The sequence below is a fragment of the Neophocaena asiaeorientalis genome, unplaced genomic scaffold (assembly GCF_003031525.2).
Source record: "Neophocaena asiaeorientalis asiaeorientalis breed wild unplaced genomic scaffold, Neophocaena_asiaeorientalis_V1.1 scaffold275, whole genome shotgun sequence".
NCBI lineage: Eukaryota > Metazoa > Chordata > Mammalia > Artiodactyla > Phocoenidae > Neophocaena > Neophocaena asiaeorientalis.
Window position 1 is genome coordinate 2,975,290 of NW_020173679.1, and position 13,603 is coordinate 2,988,892.

A 13,603-nucleotide genomic window follows, 5' to 3' on the forward strand; every position below is an offset into this window, starting at 1 on the left:
GTTCACCGCCTGCCGGGTTTTGGGGAGATGACAGACAGTGTAGTTGTTGGGGCTTCAGTGTGGTTTTAATCTGAAACCTCTAGCCCTGCCCAAGTCGTCGGGCAAGTTCCGCCCCCTTTGGAATAGACTCTCGCTTCATCCTGATTTGTTCTCTTCTCCTTTTCCCAGTGTGTTTATTCATCTAAAAGTGACCCCCCCGCCACCCCAACAGCCCTAGAGCCCGAGTGGGGTGGGGCGGGGTGATCTGGGGCCCCGAGGCTCCCTGGCTCTAAGGGCTTCTGCAGTTTGGGCCTGCGCGGGACAGCATTTGGGCTTCAGAAGCAGCCCGTTGGCCCTGTGCTGTGTTGTTTGGAATGGAGTTTTTAGTGGGCCCAGCTTGATTTTAATGCTAGTAGGTCACACCCTGCAGGGGCTGCTGGGTGGGTGCGTTGCAGCGCTGGGCCGCCGCCCCCCCCGGCGGTGACAGCCTCTGCCCGTTTGCAGGAAGAGCAGCATCATCGTGGCTGCGGACGAGAGCACGATCAGCTGGGGCCCGTCGCCGACCTTTGGGGAGCTGGTAAGCTGGTCCGCCTGGCGGAGGCAGAGCCCTCTCTGGGTTCCCTGAACCACCCCTGAAAACTCGCGGGAGGAGAGTGTGTGCGTGCGTGCGTGTGTGTGTGTGTGTGTGTGTGTTGTTGCATGAAGGTCTGCGATATTCCCTAATGTTTAGATCACTTGAGGTTTAATGAGTTTGCTCATCAAAGAATTGTGAAAGTTCTTTCTGTCCACATTGTTAAGTTGAAACGGGGAAGTTTCAGATCCCATTTCCCCTCATGTTTTGTAAACCGTTATTGCGGGATGATGTCAGTAGGAAAGAGGATGGTTTCTCTTCCCTCTCCCCAGGAGAGTTTCAGTCGACAGGAACAGCTTGTCCTTTTAAACGGGTGGGGTCAGTTGTGACCATGCATTGAATCTTTCTGGTTTTCAGCCTCTTAGGTCTTTGGGGGACATACTTCTCTTATTTTTCCTAAATAAGTTTGTCTGTGTTCCTCCTTTTAATCTCAGTCACTTGAGTGACTAGAACCCACGGCCCTCGGATTCCCCCACACCTTTGACCTCCTCAACCAAACGTCTGATTCTTAGCTTTCTGGGGCGTGGTGAGTCCTTAACTTTTAACGTCTTCATCAAGAACAGCCGGGCTATGGAGCTCATCCTGACGGTCTACCTGTTCTACCTGCAATTTGATCGTCAGCCTGGCTCTTTTATTTCCTGCTGGGAACTCGGCCTATTTTCCCTTCCCTCTGCTCTCATGGGTAGGAGCTGATGGGGTGATGGAAGGAGGCGGGTGCTTCTTGACCCCCTGCGCCATCTCCAGGGCTGGTGGCCTGAACATGCCTTTTCCTCGGAGCTGTGTGCCCGCTTTCAGTCTGGTGGCTTCAGAGGGGGCCCCACGTGCCGCACACGCTGGGGGGCCCTTCAGAGGTGGCCCCATATGTGGAAGCTTGAAAGAGACTGAGAACCTGGCCCAGTTTTTTTTTTTTTTTAATTTATTTGTTTATTTTATTTTTGGCTGCGTTGGGTCTTCGTTGCTGCACGCGGGCTTTCTCTAGTTGCGGCGAGCAGGGGCTACTCTTTGTTGTGGTGCAGGGGCTTCTCATTGCGGTGGCTTCTCTTGTTGCGGAGCACAGGCTCTAGGTGTGAGGTCTTCAGTAGTTGTGGCGCGCGAGCTCAGTAGTTGTGGCTCGCAGGCTGTAGAGCGCAGACTCAGTAGTTGTGGCACACGGGCTTAGTTGCTCTGCGGCATGTGGGATCTTCCCGGACCAGGGCTCGAACCCGTGTCTCCTCGAACCCTTGGCAGGCGGATTCTTAACCACTGCGCCATCAGGGAAGCCCCCTTGCCCAGTTTTTATGGGTTGTTCTTAGAGAAGGACAGATGTTCCTAGGGCCCATCAGAAATAGACTCTGAGTATCGATTTGGAGACTAGAGGGGAACGAGGGGGACTTGGGGGGCAGCCTCTCGGGTGAGGAGTTGGCGTGGCACTTGGCCGGTGGCAGCTGAAGCTCATCTGCCACGTGGGCCCCTCTTTGAGCTGAGCTGAGTGACCTGTCCACCTTGAAATCACCCATCTTCACACCACAGCACGTGACAGAACCCCCACCCCCACCCCAAGCAGTCCTTGACCGTCCCTTCCATCTCCGGTGTCCTGGAGTCATTGCTGATCATGGACACAGGTGGGGACGGGGGCAGCCGGCACTCCTTGTGACCTGGTGGCCCTGAAGGGCCACAGTTGCCATTTCTTCCTGTCCTCGCCATGGTGTCATCTGACCAGTGACTCTCCCTAAATGGTGTCCTCATCACATAAACCCCTATAGCTTACGTCTTAGCGTCTCGGGCCTGGGGTTAGGAACCGGTCACCTGCTGGCACCTGTGGATTCTTGTTGCTGCCCGGGCCTGGCTTTGGGTATGAGACGGCGGGGCTCGGCCACAGAGGCTTCCGGGCCCGTGGGAGGTCCAGCCACATGGTGAGGTTCCCTCTTTCTGACTGGCGTTAGTGACCCGGGTTCTGTGAGCATCCCTCTGTTTGCCTCACCAGGGCTATGGGGATCACAAGCCCAAGTCTTCCACTGCAGCTCAGGAGGTGAAGACGCTCGACGGCATCTTCACGGAGCAGGTGAGTGAGGGGCCCTGGGCCCGGGGCGGGGTGGGGGGGCGGGGGGAGCAGAGAGAAAAGAGCAGAGTTGCATTGTGCCTCTTCCTGCTTCTGCTCTTTGCAGCCCGTTTGAGCCGCATCTGACATCTTGTGTAGCTTTCCTGTGCCCCGTGCTAGAGTTTTCTGCTGGGTGACGGGGAAGGCACAGAGGTGTGCCGGCTAGGCCCCGCGGCTGCTGTCAGCCTGAGGGACACCGGCCAGAGTCCAGCCACAGCAGATTTGCTCCAGGCCGAGTGCATCACTCACGTCAGCTTGGTACCTTCACCCAAGACTCTATGTACCATTAGGCTGTGGGCAGCTGGTGGGGCGAGGTCTCTCACCAGGCTGCCAGCCCTTGTCACCGATACGCACGTGGGGCTTGTGCCCTTGCACAAGGCAGGGCTGTGGTGCAGAGAGGCGCAGGGAACAGGGAGCATGGTTCCGAGTCCTCGCAGCCTCTGCAGGCAGTCGGCGTCCAAACGCTGCTTGCGGTGGGGGGGGCGGGGGGGGGCTCCTTCCACCTTGTCTCCTGGGGCCGCCCAGAAGGCAGGCTAGCAGGGCATTGGTGGCAGGTCACGTTGACACTGGTGGTCCTCAGCAGAGGGCGGCTTTTCTGAGCTTTTCAGGATGCCTCTGTTTTGACCTCTGTACTGACCCCCGTTGGCGAGCCCAGCTTCCCTGTGTCCCGTCGTCTGCGTTGGGCTTGTCGGCCCCAAACTCTGCCTAGCCTAAGCACCCTTGCCCACCCAGCGCTGCTTTGTCCCCCAGGTTGCCATGGGTTACTCACACTCCTTGGTGATAGCGAGAGACGAAAGTGAGACGGAGAAGGAGAAGATCAAGAAACTACCAGAGTACAACCCCCGGACCCTCTGATGCTCCCGGAGCCTCTCCAGCTCCACACCTCTCGCGGCAGCTGTCATTTCCACGTGCACTGGGACGGGAAGTCACACGAGGAATTTTCAAAAGCAAAAGTTGACCGAAGGTGCATTTTTGTTGAGACTCCCTGAGGTTCCGTTTTTATAAGTGATTCAACGTCAACTACCTTTCCTGTATGCTTTCCAAAGTGTTTTTTTTTTTCCCCTCTTGATGATTAATTAAAATATTTGCTCATAGTTGACTTACCATTCCTACAAAAGAGGCGGAAACTTTGAGCAATCTAGGTTTGTTTTTTGTTTTTTTTTTTTAAGTTTTCCTTTTTTACCCCCCTCCCCTACATACACTTGTCAAAAACACCCTTCCCGGTTGTGATTAACATTGTAAGCCCAGCGGGTGCTACCTGGGAGAGGAGTCGCCACACGCTCAGAAAACAGCGTCCCTGGCGGGAGCCGGCAGCATCTAGGCAAAGACCGTCCCTGGTGGTCAGTCTCCATCCAAAATGGCGCCCGTGTGCTCGGAAGCATCTGGGTCACTTCTCTCCTGCTTCTCCCTTCTAGCCCGGCTCAGGCCGTGTGTGTTCTGCTTCTCCCCTTGGCTGCTTCTAAGCCCCCCGCCGCCTTTTGGCCGCGACATTAAGAGAATCTGCCGTTTTCCCCCCTGGTGGGGGATCTGTGTTTAGCCATTTATATCTGCTTTAGCTGTAAAAGAAGTCCAAATGAAAATCAGGTGATGGTGGAACCAGTGGGGACTTGCGGGGGTGGGCAGATGTGGGGACAGTGTATGTGGTTCCAGATCCGGCTCGAAGGCTCCTCTGAGCCGGGGCCGCCTCGCCAGCACTCGCTATTAGAGATTGACCAGCCAGCAGTAAAAAGTGCATTCTGGAGTCCTTGCAAAGAAGGATCAGTCCTTTGTGTACCAGCCTTTATCGCCTTTGTGCTTCTGTCTTTATTCCGAACCCCTTCCCCCCGCTGGATCCTGCTGGAAGGGGCCCGGTCTGTTTCTGAGGCCCGGGTTCCTGTTCCGCTAACCCAGCTCTCTAGTCACGTTTGCTTGGCTGTGTAACCAAATAGTTGGGATCACGGAAGAAGTCCCCTTCCCTGCGTGTCAGCACAGAGGCTGTGACTGCCACCCCGGCTCCCCGCCAAGTGGCCTGTGCCCGAACCCGTCCATGGCGTCGCGCTGCGTGAGTTATGAGGTGCCTTTCCCAGAACCCTCCTCTCGCTTGGACCCAAGAGAGGCGACAGCTCTGGCTGGGGCTCTTGGTTTCGAGAGGGTCTGGACTGGTTTGGGTGCTTTAAAATAGATTTTTTAGTTCAGTGGTGCTTATGGGGGAAACGGGGATAGAACTTCAGTGTGAGACTTGGGTGATGGGAAAGTTAAATATTGGTCTTTTTTATTATTATTTTTTGCTTTGCTATTGTTACCACTTTTGTCTCCATGTTAAAATGCCAAAAATGATCTAGTCGTTGTTGCTTCTTTCCCTACTCGTCCCCCCTGCCCTGTCGCTCGGGACGGTGGCTTATGCCTTCGCAGGGCGTGTAATGGTATCTGTCCTGGCCGGTCCCAAGGCCTTGCGGGAGGAGGCCAGCCTGCCTCTTTCTAAGATTTAGTCTGACTTTGTGCTCGTCTCAACTGTCCTGTGTTTATAGTCCAGGGGAGAAGCTCCTGCAACTTCAGAGCTTCTGCTAAACTAACCTGATTTGTCCAAATCACCCCCCAACTACCATTGCTGACTCAAGCTTCCCTGCATAGAACCCCTCGGTTTCCTGACAGACCTCTTTCCTGGAATGGGCTTCGGCGCACGTGCTCCTTGTACCCGTGCAGCCTCCCTTGGGTTGTGCAGTCAACTAGAGGGTCAAGGGAGCAGTAGCTGGGGTCCTGGCCTTTGCAGGAGCTGCCCTTGGCCTAGTGGGGCTTCAATCTTCAAGCGGACTCACCTGAAACCCACCGCCAGCCCGCTCTCGGGCCCCCTGCCAGGGACTGGAGCAGGAAAGGGATGTCCCTTCCACGTGGAGACTGCCCTTTTCTCCCACGATCACTCCTTTGGGCTTAGAATTTTAAAATGAACTTCCTAAGGGGGAAAATCCTTTAGAACAACGAGTAGGGGGAGGCGGTCCTGCGCTCCTAGAGGAAGGGCCACAGCAGCGGGGCTGGGGTGCGCTGATCCTTCGGGCTCCAGACGTGTCTTCCAGCTCAGGAAGGTAGACTGGACGGCTTAGCGTGAAGGGGAGAGTCCAAGGAGAGGTTGTGATTTGGTCGAAGGTGCCTGGTTTAGTGCTGTAATTGTCTTTTTTATATATATTTCTTGGAGTAAACATTTTAAATAAACGACATCATTGTTTACTGTGTTTTGGCTTCTGCACTTCTTTTTCAGCGGAGTGAACGTAAGAACACGGAACGGCTTCTTGCGTGAGCCCTTCCTGCCCCGGCCCGGGCTCCCACTCTGGGCCCCAGGGAAGCGCGGGTCGTTTTAGCTTCTAGGCTTGAGCCCTGCTGGGGTTGGGAGGTGAGTGGAGCTCCCAGCTCTGTTCCTGGAGATGTGTGACCCTCAGGGAGGCTTCAGCACCCCACTGGCCCAACTCAAAACGTGGAGTTTTTCATATTCATCGCATGTCATATTCCTGGGGCTTTGAGAGGAGGAGACGCGGAAAGCACCTGAAGAGGGCTGTACAACGTGTGCCTTCCCCACCCTCCTCCACCCACTCCTCATAAGGGAGCCCTGTTGTCACTTCAGCTCTGGTCACAAATGTGCCCCTTCCAGGCCGTGCTGGCCCCTTACTGGCAGTGTGGCGAGCTGTCCACCGGGGGGCACCAAGCAGCCAGTCGTGGGTTCAGAGGCCCCAGGCCTTCTCTGTTCTACCCAAGTCGACAGCCTTTGCTCCAGGTCACCGGCCACCAGCATGCCGACACCGGTCCAGTTTGTGGAGCCTCTGGGATGCCGGCTGCTTTATGTCATCAGATCAGCCTCTCCCATAGGCACTGCCCCGTTCCACGTACCTGGACCGCTTGGAGCTTCCCGTCGGCAGGAGGAGGGGCAGGGTGGGAGCAGCTGCGGTTAAAACCTCAGGATCGTTTGACTTCATAGCATTTTTGTGCCATAAACGTAGGGGTGGGCAGAGATGACAGGCAGTAGGCAGCTTTGGGTCCTAGAGTGGGTGTTCGTTTCCTCTCCCCTGGACACTTCGGGCTCAACAAGGGTCCATGCAGGCCTGCCTGTCGCAGCTTGCCCTTCAGAGTCTTATACCTGCTGACCAAGAAGACTAGAGCCTCTCCCTGCCGATGCCCGCTGTCCACAAGGCACGGGAGTCACTCTTCTTCGGGCCTGGCCTCCTGTAGCTCCTACCAGGCCGAGGGGGAGTCCTCTCCCTTCCCCAAGCCTTCAGCTCCAGCACCTACGTCCAGCTCATCAGATGCTTGAACTGGAGAAGAATTTGCGTGATCCGAGCCCAACCACTTCCCACTACACGCAAACACCTTGAAGACGAGGGACAGCAACCCCATGGTAGCCTGGGTCCCCTGCCCCTCCCAGTGGGACAGCCTGACCACAGGTGTCCCAGCTGCTCCGCTTTCCATCCTTAGCCATTACCCCCTGCCCGCGAAATGAGGAGGCCGCGGCCAAACTGCAGTGAGAACGACTAGAGCTTTAATGGACATTCAGTAACTTCTCAGTGACCACTTTCCATCTTTTTCCAAGGGCCTCAAGCTGCCAGTATTGCCACCCCACTGAATGCTGAGGGACGGGGGTGGGCAGGGTGAGTAAGGGCTGTAGAACCCTGACTCCAGGCCCCTGAGCAGGGCAAGGGTCAGACACTGTTGAGTGGTGATAGTGGGCCATTCATGCTGGGGCAGGGCTGGCAGCGCTAAGATGGGTCTAGGGCACCATCCTCCACCATTTGAAGGCAAAGGGCACCCGGCGGATGTTGGCACAGGAGCAGAAGTCTCCGATTTCAGTCAGGTAGCAGTCAAAGTCGTTAATGAAGGTGCACTGGAATCCCAGGGGCTCTAGCAACTGGCGGATCTTTTCCTCCAGGCAGCAGGCACCATTGATCTGGGGCCCAAAAGGCTTGGGGATGCCCAGGTTCTGGCCCATCACGACCATCTGTAGCTGTCAGGGAGGCAGTTAGGATTGAACAGGGGTCAGAGCCGTGGAAGAGAGGCCCCTGTCCCTCTTCTAAGGAAGGAAGGCCACTGGGCTTATTGCAAGGGAAAACCCAGCTGCCTCTGTGGTTGGGCTAGACCAGGAAAGACAAGCACAGGGTACCCCTCCTCCAAGCCTGTGCTCAGACAGACATCGCCAATCCATCCGAGCAAACTCCACCCCGCAGCACAGGGTACCCCTCCTCCAAGCCTGTGCTCAGACAGACATCGCCAATCCATCCGAGCAAACTCCACCCCGCAGCACAGGGTACCCCTCCTCCAAGCCTGTGCTCAGACAGACATCGCCAATCCATCCGAGCAAACTCCACCCCGCTCTGCTTAACCCTCCAGTGACTCCTGATATATTTCTCAATAGCAAAACCAAAATCTTGCCCAGCTGAGGTCTGCCAACTTCCCTGTTGCGTCCTCTGCTGCGTTTCTCTTGTCCTGGCCTTCTAGTCTTGTTTGTGCCATAATCTTGCCTACCTCTACTGGAATGCTCTCTACGCCCGGCTTTGCCATTGGACTTCTGTCCATTTTTCACATCTTAATTCTAGCATCTCTTCTCATAAGCAGCCTCTCCCACCGTTACCCATACCTCCCTACTCCCAGGGCCTATGTAGCCTCCTACTGCATGCCCAGAGGGCCTCACTGGTCTTGTAGAAGAGAACCCTGTGCGATTGAACGCAGGGCCTGTGTCCCCGGGGCTCAGAGAAGAGGGAGGCCTGCAAGTGTTTAAGGACTTGATGAGCCCAAGTGTCTCAATTCATTCTAAGCACCTACGTGATGGGGCACAGTGGTGAGAGAAAGGTCAGATGTAGGCCACGGTTGGAAGGCTTGGCCTTAGCAGCGGTCTCGCATATACCCACACCCCCAAATTCCCAATTCCTGTTCTAAATAGGGTGCTGCCCAGATACATGGACAGGAAGCTGAGCCCATGGTCTCATGGGCTCAGGGAGCTTGCCCATGGTCTCATGGCCAGCAGACAGCTTTACCCCCTCCTCTCTGGTGGAGCCTAGCGTCCCCGTCTGTGAGGTGGGCCCTTGAAGTTGGTCCCTGTTTGGCAAGTCGTCCAGCCTGGGCCCCCGCCCACCTGCTCCCTGGAGGGGTCTTCTCTGACTGGGGGAGAGAAGGGCTTTCACCTCTCTTCCTCTCAGGCGCCACTGTCTGCTGGGCCCCGCCTCCGTAGTCTAGCACCGTGTCTGTCAAGAGACTGGCCAGAGTTGGCCAGACTGCCCCCAGCCCCAGCCCGGGGACACCCAGCCAGCACCCTGCGCCCCTTACCAGGTCAGGGAAGTAGGGCCTCGCGTAGAGTTTCTCGGTCTGCTCGCTGGAGGGGATGTTGGCGATATGCTCCAGGCAGAAGAGCTGCGGGATGTCGATGATGTCCTGCTCCTCCAGGCCCAGCTCCCTTTTCAGGATACTGCGGTTCAGGTCGATGCACTTCTGCGGGGCGGGAAAGGGCCGGGAGGGCAGCGAGTTTGTCGGGTACCGGCTACCAGCCCGAAGCAGCTGCATCTCCTCGGCACTGACTGCAGGCGGGGAGCCATGCAGGGCGGGGGCCGGCACTCTGAAGTCGGGGCTCAGAGCAAAGGCCTGGTCTCGAGAGGCCGTGATCCCTCAGCCCATCAGCGCCAGGGCAGCCCCTAGTCCTAATTCTGCAGTAGCATGGGGCCCCTTAGCCCTCAGTCCTGGCCAGAGTGGGGGACCTGGGCAAGGGCAAGAACAGGTCCTCAAAACCAGGCACTTGCTCCCATCCTGAGGAAGGGACACCAGCAGTGGACTCCCGGAGCACTTCCCAGCCCAGACCAGCTAATACCCAATGCCTGAGCATCTCCTTAGGTCTTGACATAGGGCTCATGACCTCACACCCACGGTGCATGCCACCAGGGCTCAGAGATGCTGTTCGGACCCCCACCTGGCTGCTGCCCACCCTGCCGTGCCCGGAGGCCTCCCCTGTTTCAGCAAAGGTCAGGGCACAGAGCTTGCCTTGGCCGGGAGCCATAAGGACTCAGCGGACCAAGCGATTTTGTGCTGACGGGTGACCTTGGGCCTGCCATCGTCCTTTCTCCAGGCCGTGGCTTCCCCGCTAGAAGGTATTTAATTTCTGGAAAATTCGCTTCTCACAGCCTGTGATTCACATTTTAAGGGACCTGAGGTGCTGGGTGATTCTGACTCTGAGCTGAAGGGCCGCTCAGAAGTGGCCCTGATATGTTCTCTGGTACCCAGAGCTTCCTAGAGAAGCCAGGGTCGGGGAGGTCTTCTGTCGGGAGGTTGAGCTACAGCACTGTCTTCAGGTCCAACACTAGGTGACCTGGGGTTCAAACCTGGTTCCCCAGTTCATCGGCTCAGGCTGGTGGCTTTCTTCTGAGCCTTGCTATCCTCATAGACAAGGTGGGTTTACTTCATAGGGTTATTTTGAGGATTAGAGTAAGGTATGGTGTGTGATGCTTGGTCATAGTTATTGCTCAGTTAGGGACCCGTTGCCAAGGCGATTCCTGCCTCCCCCTGCCTTTTGGAGAAGGTCCCCAATCCTTGGCCCCTACCTCCACGTAGGCGTTCTGCTTCCTCATGTTTTCATCAGCCAGAAGTTGATTGATGGTATTGGCCTCCCTCCCTGTAGGAAGGAGGAGAGGGCGGGCAGGCCTGTGGGCCAGGGGGCGGGCCATGTGGTCCAGGGCTGGGCAGACTCCAGTCCTGGGCACAGATGACTGGGTATATTCTCTGGCCAGTGGCGACGGTGGGTGGCCTGTCTGGCCTCCAGGGACCCATTCTAGGTCAAACGTCACGTGGGGGGACTCAGCAGGGTCCATGAAAGCGCAGGAGGACTTCCACCGCCACAACCGGCCACTCGGTCCCGGGTCGGAGGGGAGGAGCCTGGGATCGGGTCTGAGGCGGGCAGCCTGGACCAGGTGAGCAAGTACCATCGGCCCCCACTCACCCGGGCACCTCCATGCCTTCTGTGTACAGCCTGGCTACCTGCCACGTATGATCTTGCCCGGGTTATTTAACTTTGTTCTTCAGTTGCTCCACTTGGCCATCAGCTGGGATAACACAAGGTCTTTGGTGTGTGACAGGTGGCTCATACTCAAGGTCGCCTTCCATAAGCCCTCCTAGAACCATGAGATCCTGGGCCCCACCTCAAGATTTGATCTGAAATTCTGCATTTCTCACAAGCTCCCAGGTGATACTGAAGGCTGGTGGTCCTCAGGCCACACGTCGAGAACTTTACCCCCTCCCCCACACTCCCTTTCTAGGTCTCCAGAAGGTTTAGAACAGAACTGCTGTGGCACCAGGCCCCACAATCTCTGCTTGTCCACTTACGTCTTCCTGTGGGGTGACCAGGAGACCCTGAAGTCCCAACACCCAGGTACTTAACCCAACCTTCCCCGAAGACATCCAGACACCAGTGTTGGTAGCATCTGGTTTGTCCCCCACCGCATGGAGCCATCCACGTGTTAAGTTCCCCTTTGCATATATTCTGGCAGCCTCTCAGCCATCCCAGAATTTCTGGCTGATCTGCCTGTCCTGTCCCAGTACCACCAGAATTACCCTGAAAGAGAACAAGATGTTCTAATACGGTACATTTCATGCTTTTATGCTTCCCTAAGATCCTTTTCCATCAGGAGGAACCAAGTAGAAATGGTTCTCTAGAAAGGACATCTGGGACCAACGAGCTGCCCTCTATTGCGGAGTGGGGGGGGGGTCCCCTTACCATTAGAAAGGAGCTGATCTTTTCTAATCCCTTCAAACAGACGTGCGTCTCCATAGCCTTCCTTCTGTTTCTCCTTGAACAGTTTGTAGCAGGAGCTGGGGCTGGCCAGGAGCAGCCAGAAGTCCTGGGAATCAAAGAACTAGGGTCAGATTCTAGCTTCCCTTCCAGAAGTCTCTGAAAGAGGGTGGGAGACATCCTCACCAGCCCCCAACACAGACCTTTTTGTCCTCCACCTTGTACTGTGCAGGGATGAAGCACATGAACTCATAGGCATGGCCGATCATCAGCCAGTCGGAGAAGAGTTCCACTGGGGCCTGGACTTGCTGGGCGTAGAGGAAGTCCCGGAGGGTCTTGCTCAGGTTCCGGCAGTCCTTGCTAAAGGGAAGATGGAAAGAACAGCCCGTGAGCTGGCATGGCCCAGGTTGGCTGCCAACAACTCGGTGAGTGCCAGGCTACCTTCGGGTAACTGGCTGCTCTACCCATTGGCTGGTCCATAGGGGCGTGGGGTGGTTATGAAGGATCCCTTACCACTGTAGAGCACAGGGAACTATATTCAATACCTTCTGAGAAATCATAATGGAAAAGACTATGAAAAAGGATATGTATACGAGTATAACTGAGTCACTCTGTACAGTGGAAATTAACACCACATTGTAAGTCAACTATACTTCCATAGAAATTTTAAAAAGAATCCTTTACTCTGGCTCAACTCAGGACTGAGCCATTGGATTCTAGATAAAGACTGAACCCTGTATTTCCTGGATTTAGATGAGCGGCCACCAAGAAATCCAGCCACACATCTTGTGGCAGCAACATAGTGTTGGATCGATAGGCATGCTTCAGTGTAAACCCTGGAATCACCGCTCCATGAGCGGTTTGTCTGCTTTTTCTACCTCTAGTCTCCTACACGAATCAAAGGTCCTGACTTGACGGTTTAAGGTCCAGAGCAGATGACCTGCTGGGTCAGGTGGGAATCAGGTGGGTCCAGGTGAACTACAGGAGTCCCTCCCTTTGGTTTTAAGGCATCTGGCCACTACCTGGCCTCTTGCCTCACCTGGGGTAAAAGCTGCTGCCAATGAGGATCCTGCCTAGAGGGTATTCTTTCCCTTGGGCCTTGACAGGTGGGGACACCATCAGGTTCCCAATGGAATCTATGCTGGCCACCGTATGGTCCTGGGTGCGTTGGGTCATGTAGCCAACCCCAGGGCTCTGGAAGGAGACCCAGCAGGGGCAGGGTGTTAGGAGGGACAGGCGTTAAGCCTCAGTCTTACCCCATTCCAGACTCAGTAGATTCCCACACCCCCTTCCCCCAGAGGCCACCTGGGCCCTCCCCCCTGGCACCCATCACTTCCAGCAGGAACCAGGCCTGAGAGGTTGGACCAAGTTCAGATCAGTCAAACCGAGCCCCCACCAGTGAGTATTTCATGGGGAAATCGTCGAGCTTGGGGAGCCGAGGGGTGTCGAGGACCAAGGAAATAGTCTTGTGGGGAGCCTGGGTATAGCAGAAGGCCATCTCATCCTGGAGGACACAGGGAAACAAGTTGTGAGTTTCTCTCGCTCTATCAGCTGCTTTCCCGCATCCAGTTTTCCAGCCACAAGTGCTCCCTGTACACGGGCCACCTCCAGAGAGCAGGTACAGGGAGAACCCCCTTCTTCCTGCCACCTTCTGCTCAGCCCTCAAAACCCTGCACAGGCATCCCCCCCTTCTTGGGGATTTTCCCTGGCCTGTCCTTCTGTTCGTCAGGTTTAAAACCTGATGAGCCACCTAAGATTCTTCCTCCACTCGTCCCCTGCACCAAATCCATGAACAAGCCTTGTGGGCTTTATTTCCAAAATATGTTCCAAGTGGGCTCCTCTCTGGTACTATTCAGGGGAAGCCACCTGGGGAACACCACCTCTTCCCCCTGTGACTGTCAGGCCCTCCAATCAGCATCTCTTCTATTCCTGCCCCTTCCTAAGGCTGGCGCTCTATTTCTCAGCCAGAGGGTCTTTTTAAAACCTAAGTCAGGGGCTTCCCTGGTGGCGCAGTGGTTGAGAGTCCGCCTGCCGACGCAGGGGACACAGGTTCGTGCCCCGGTCTGGGAAGATCTCACATGCCGCGGAGCGGCTGGGCCCGTGAGCCACGGCCACTGAGCCTGCGCGTCCGGAGCCTGTGCTCCGCAACGGGAGAGGCCACAGCAGTGAGAGGCCCGCGTACCACAAAAAA

General features: G+C 56.0%; 2 protein-coding genes across 2 annotated transcripts in view; one reads left to right on the plus strand and one right to left on the minus strand.

The window, feature by feature from the left end:
- The window catches only part of RCC2 (regulator of chromosome condensation 2), a 101,058-nt gene extending 95,165 nt beyond the window's left edge, over positions 1 to 5,893 (plus strand). Inside the window, exons 11-13 of the mRNA XM_024749983.1 lie at positions 484 to 556; positions 2,574 to 2,651; positions 3,438 to 5,893. Coding sequence (XP_024605751.1) covers positions 484 to 556; positions 2,574 to 2,651; positions 3,438 to 3,542 — 256 coding nt within the window. The 3' untranslated portion in view covers positions 3,543 to 5,893. The remainder of the gene's footprint in view (positions 1 to 483; positions 557 to 2,573; positions 2,652 to 3,437) is intronic.
- Positions 5,894 to 7,175: 1,282 nt separating this feature from the next.
- LOC112402756 (protein-arginine deiminase type-4-like) overlaps positions 7,176 to 13,603 on the minus strand; it is a 57,750-nt gene continuing 51,322 nt past the window's right edge. Inside the window, 7 exon segments of the mRNA XM_024749889.1 lie at positions 7,176 to 7,650; positions 8,967 to 9,128; positions 10,229 to 10,299; positions 11,398 to 11,521; positions 11,616 to 11,772; positions 12,452 to 12,606; positions 12,809 to 12,916. Coding sequence (XP_024605657.1) covers positions 7,417 to 7,650; positions 8,967 to 9,128; positions 10,229 to 10,299; positions 11,398 to 11,521; positions 11,616 to 11,772; positions 12,452 to 12,606; positions 12,809 to 12,916 — 1,011 coding nt within the window. The 3' untranslated portion in view covers positions 7,176 to 7,416.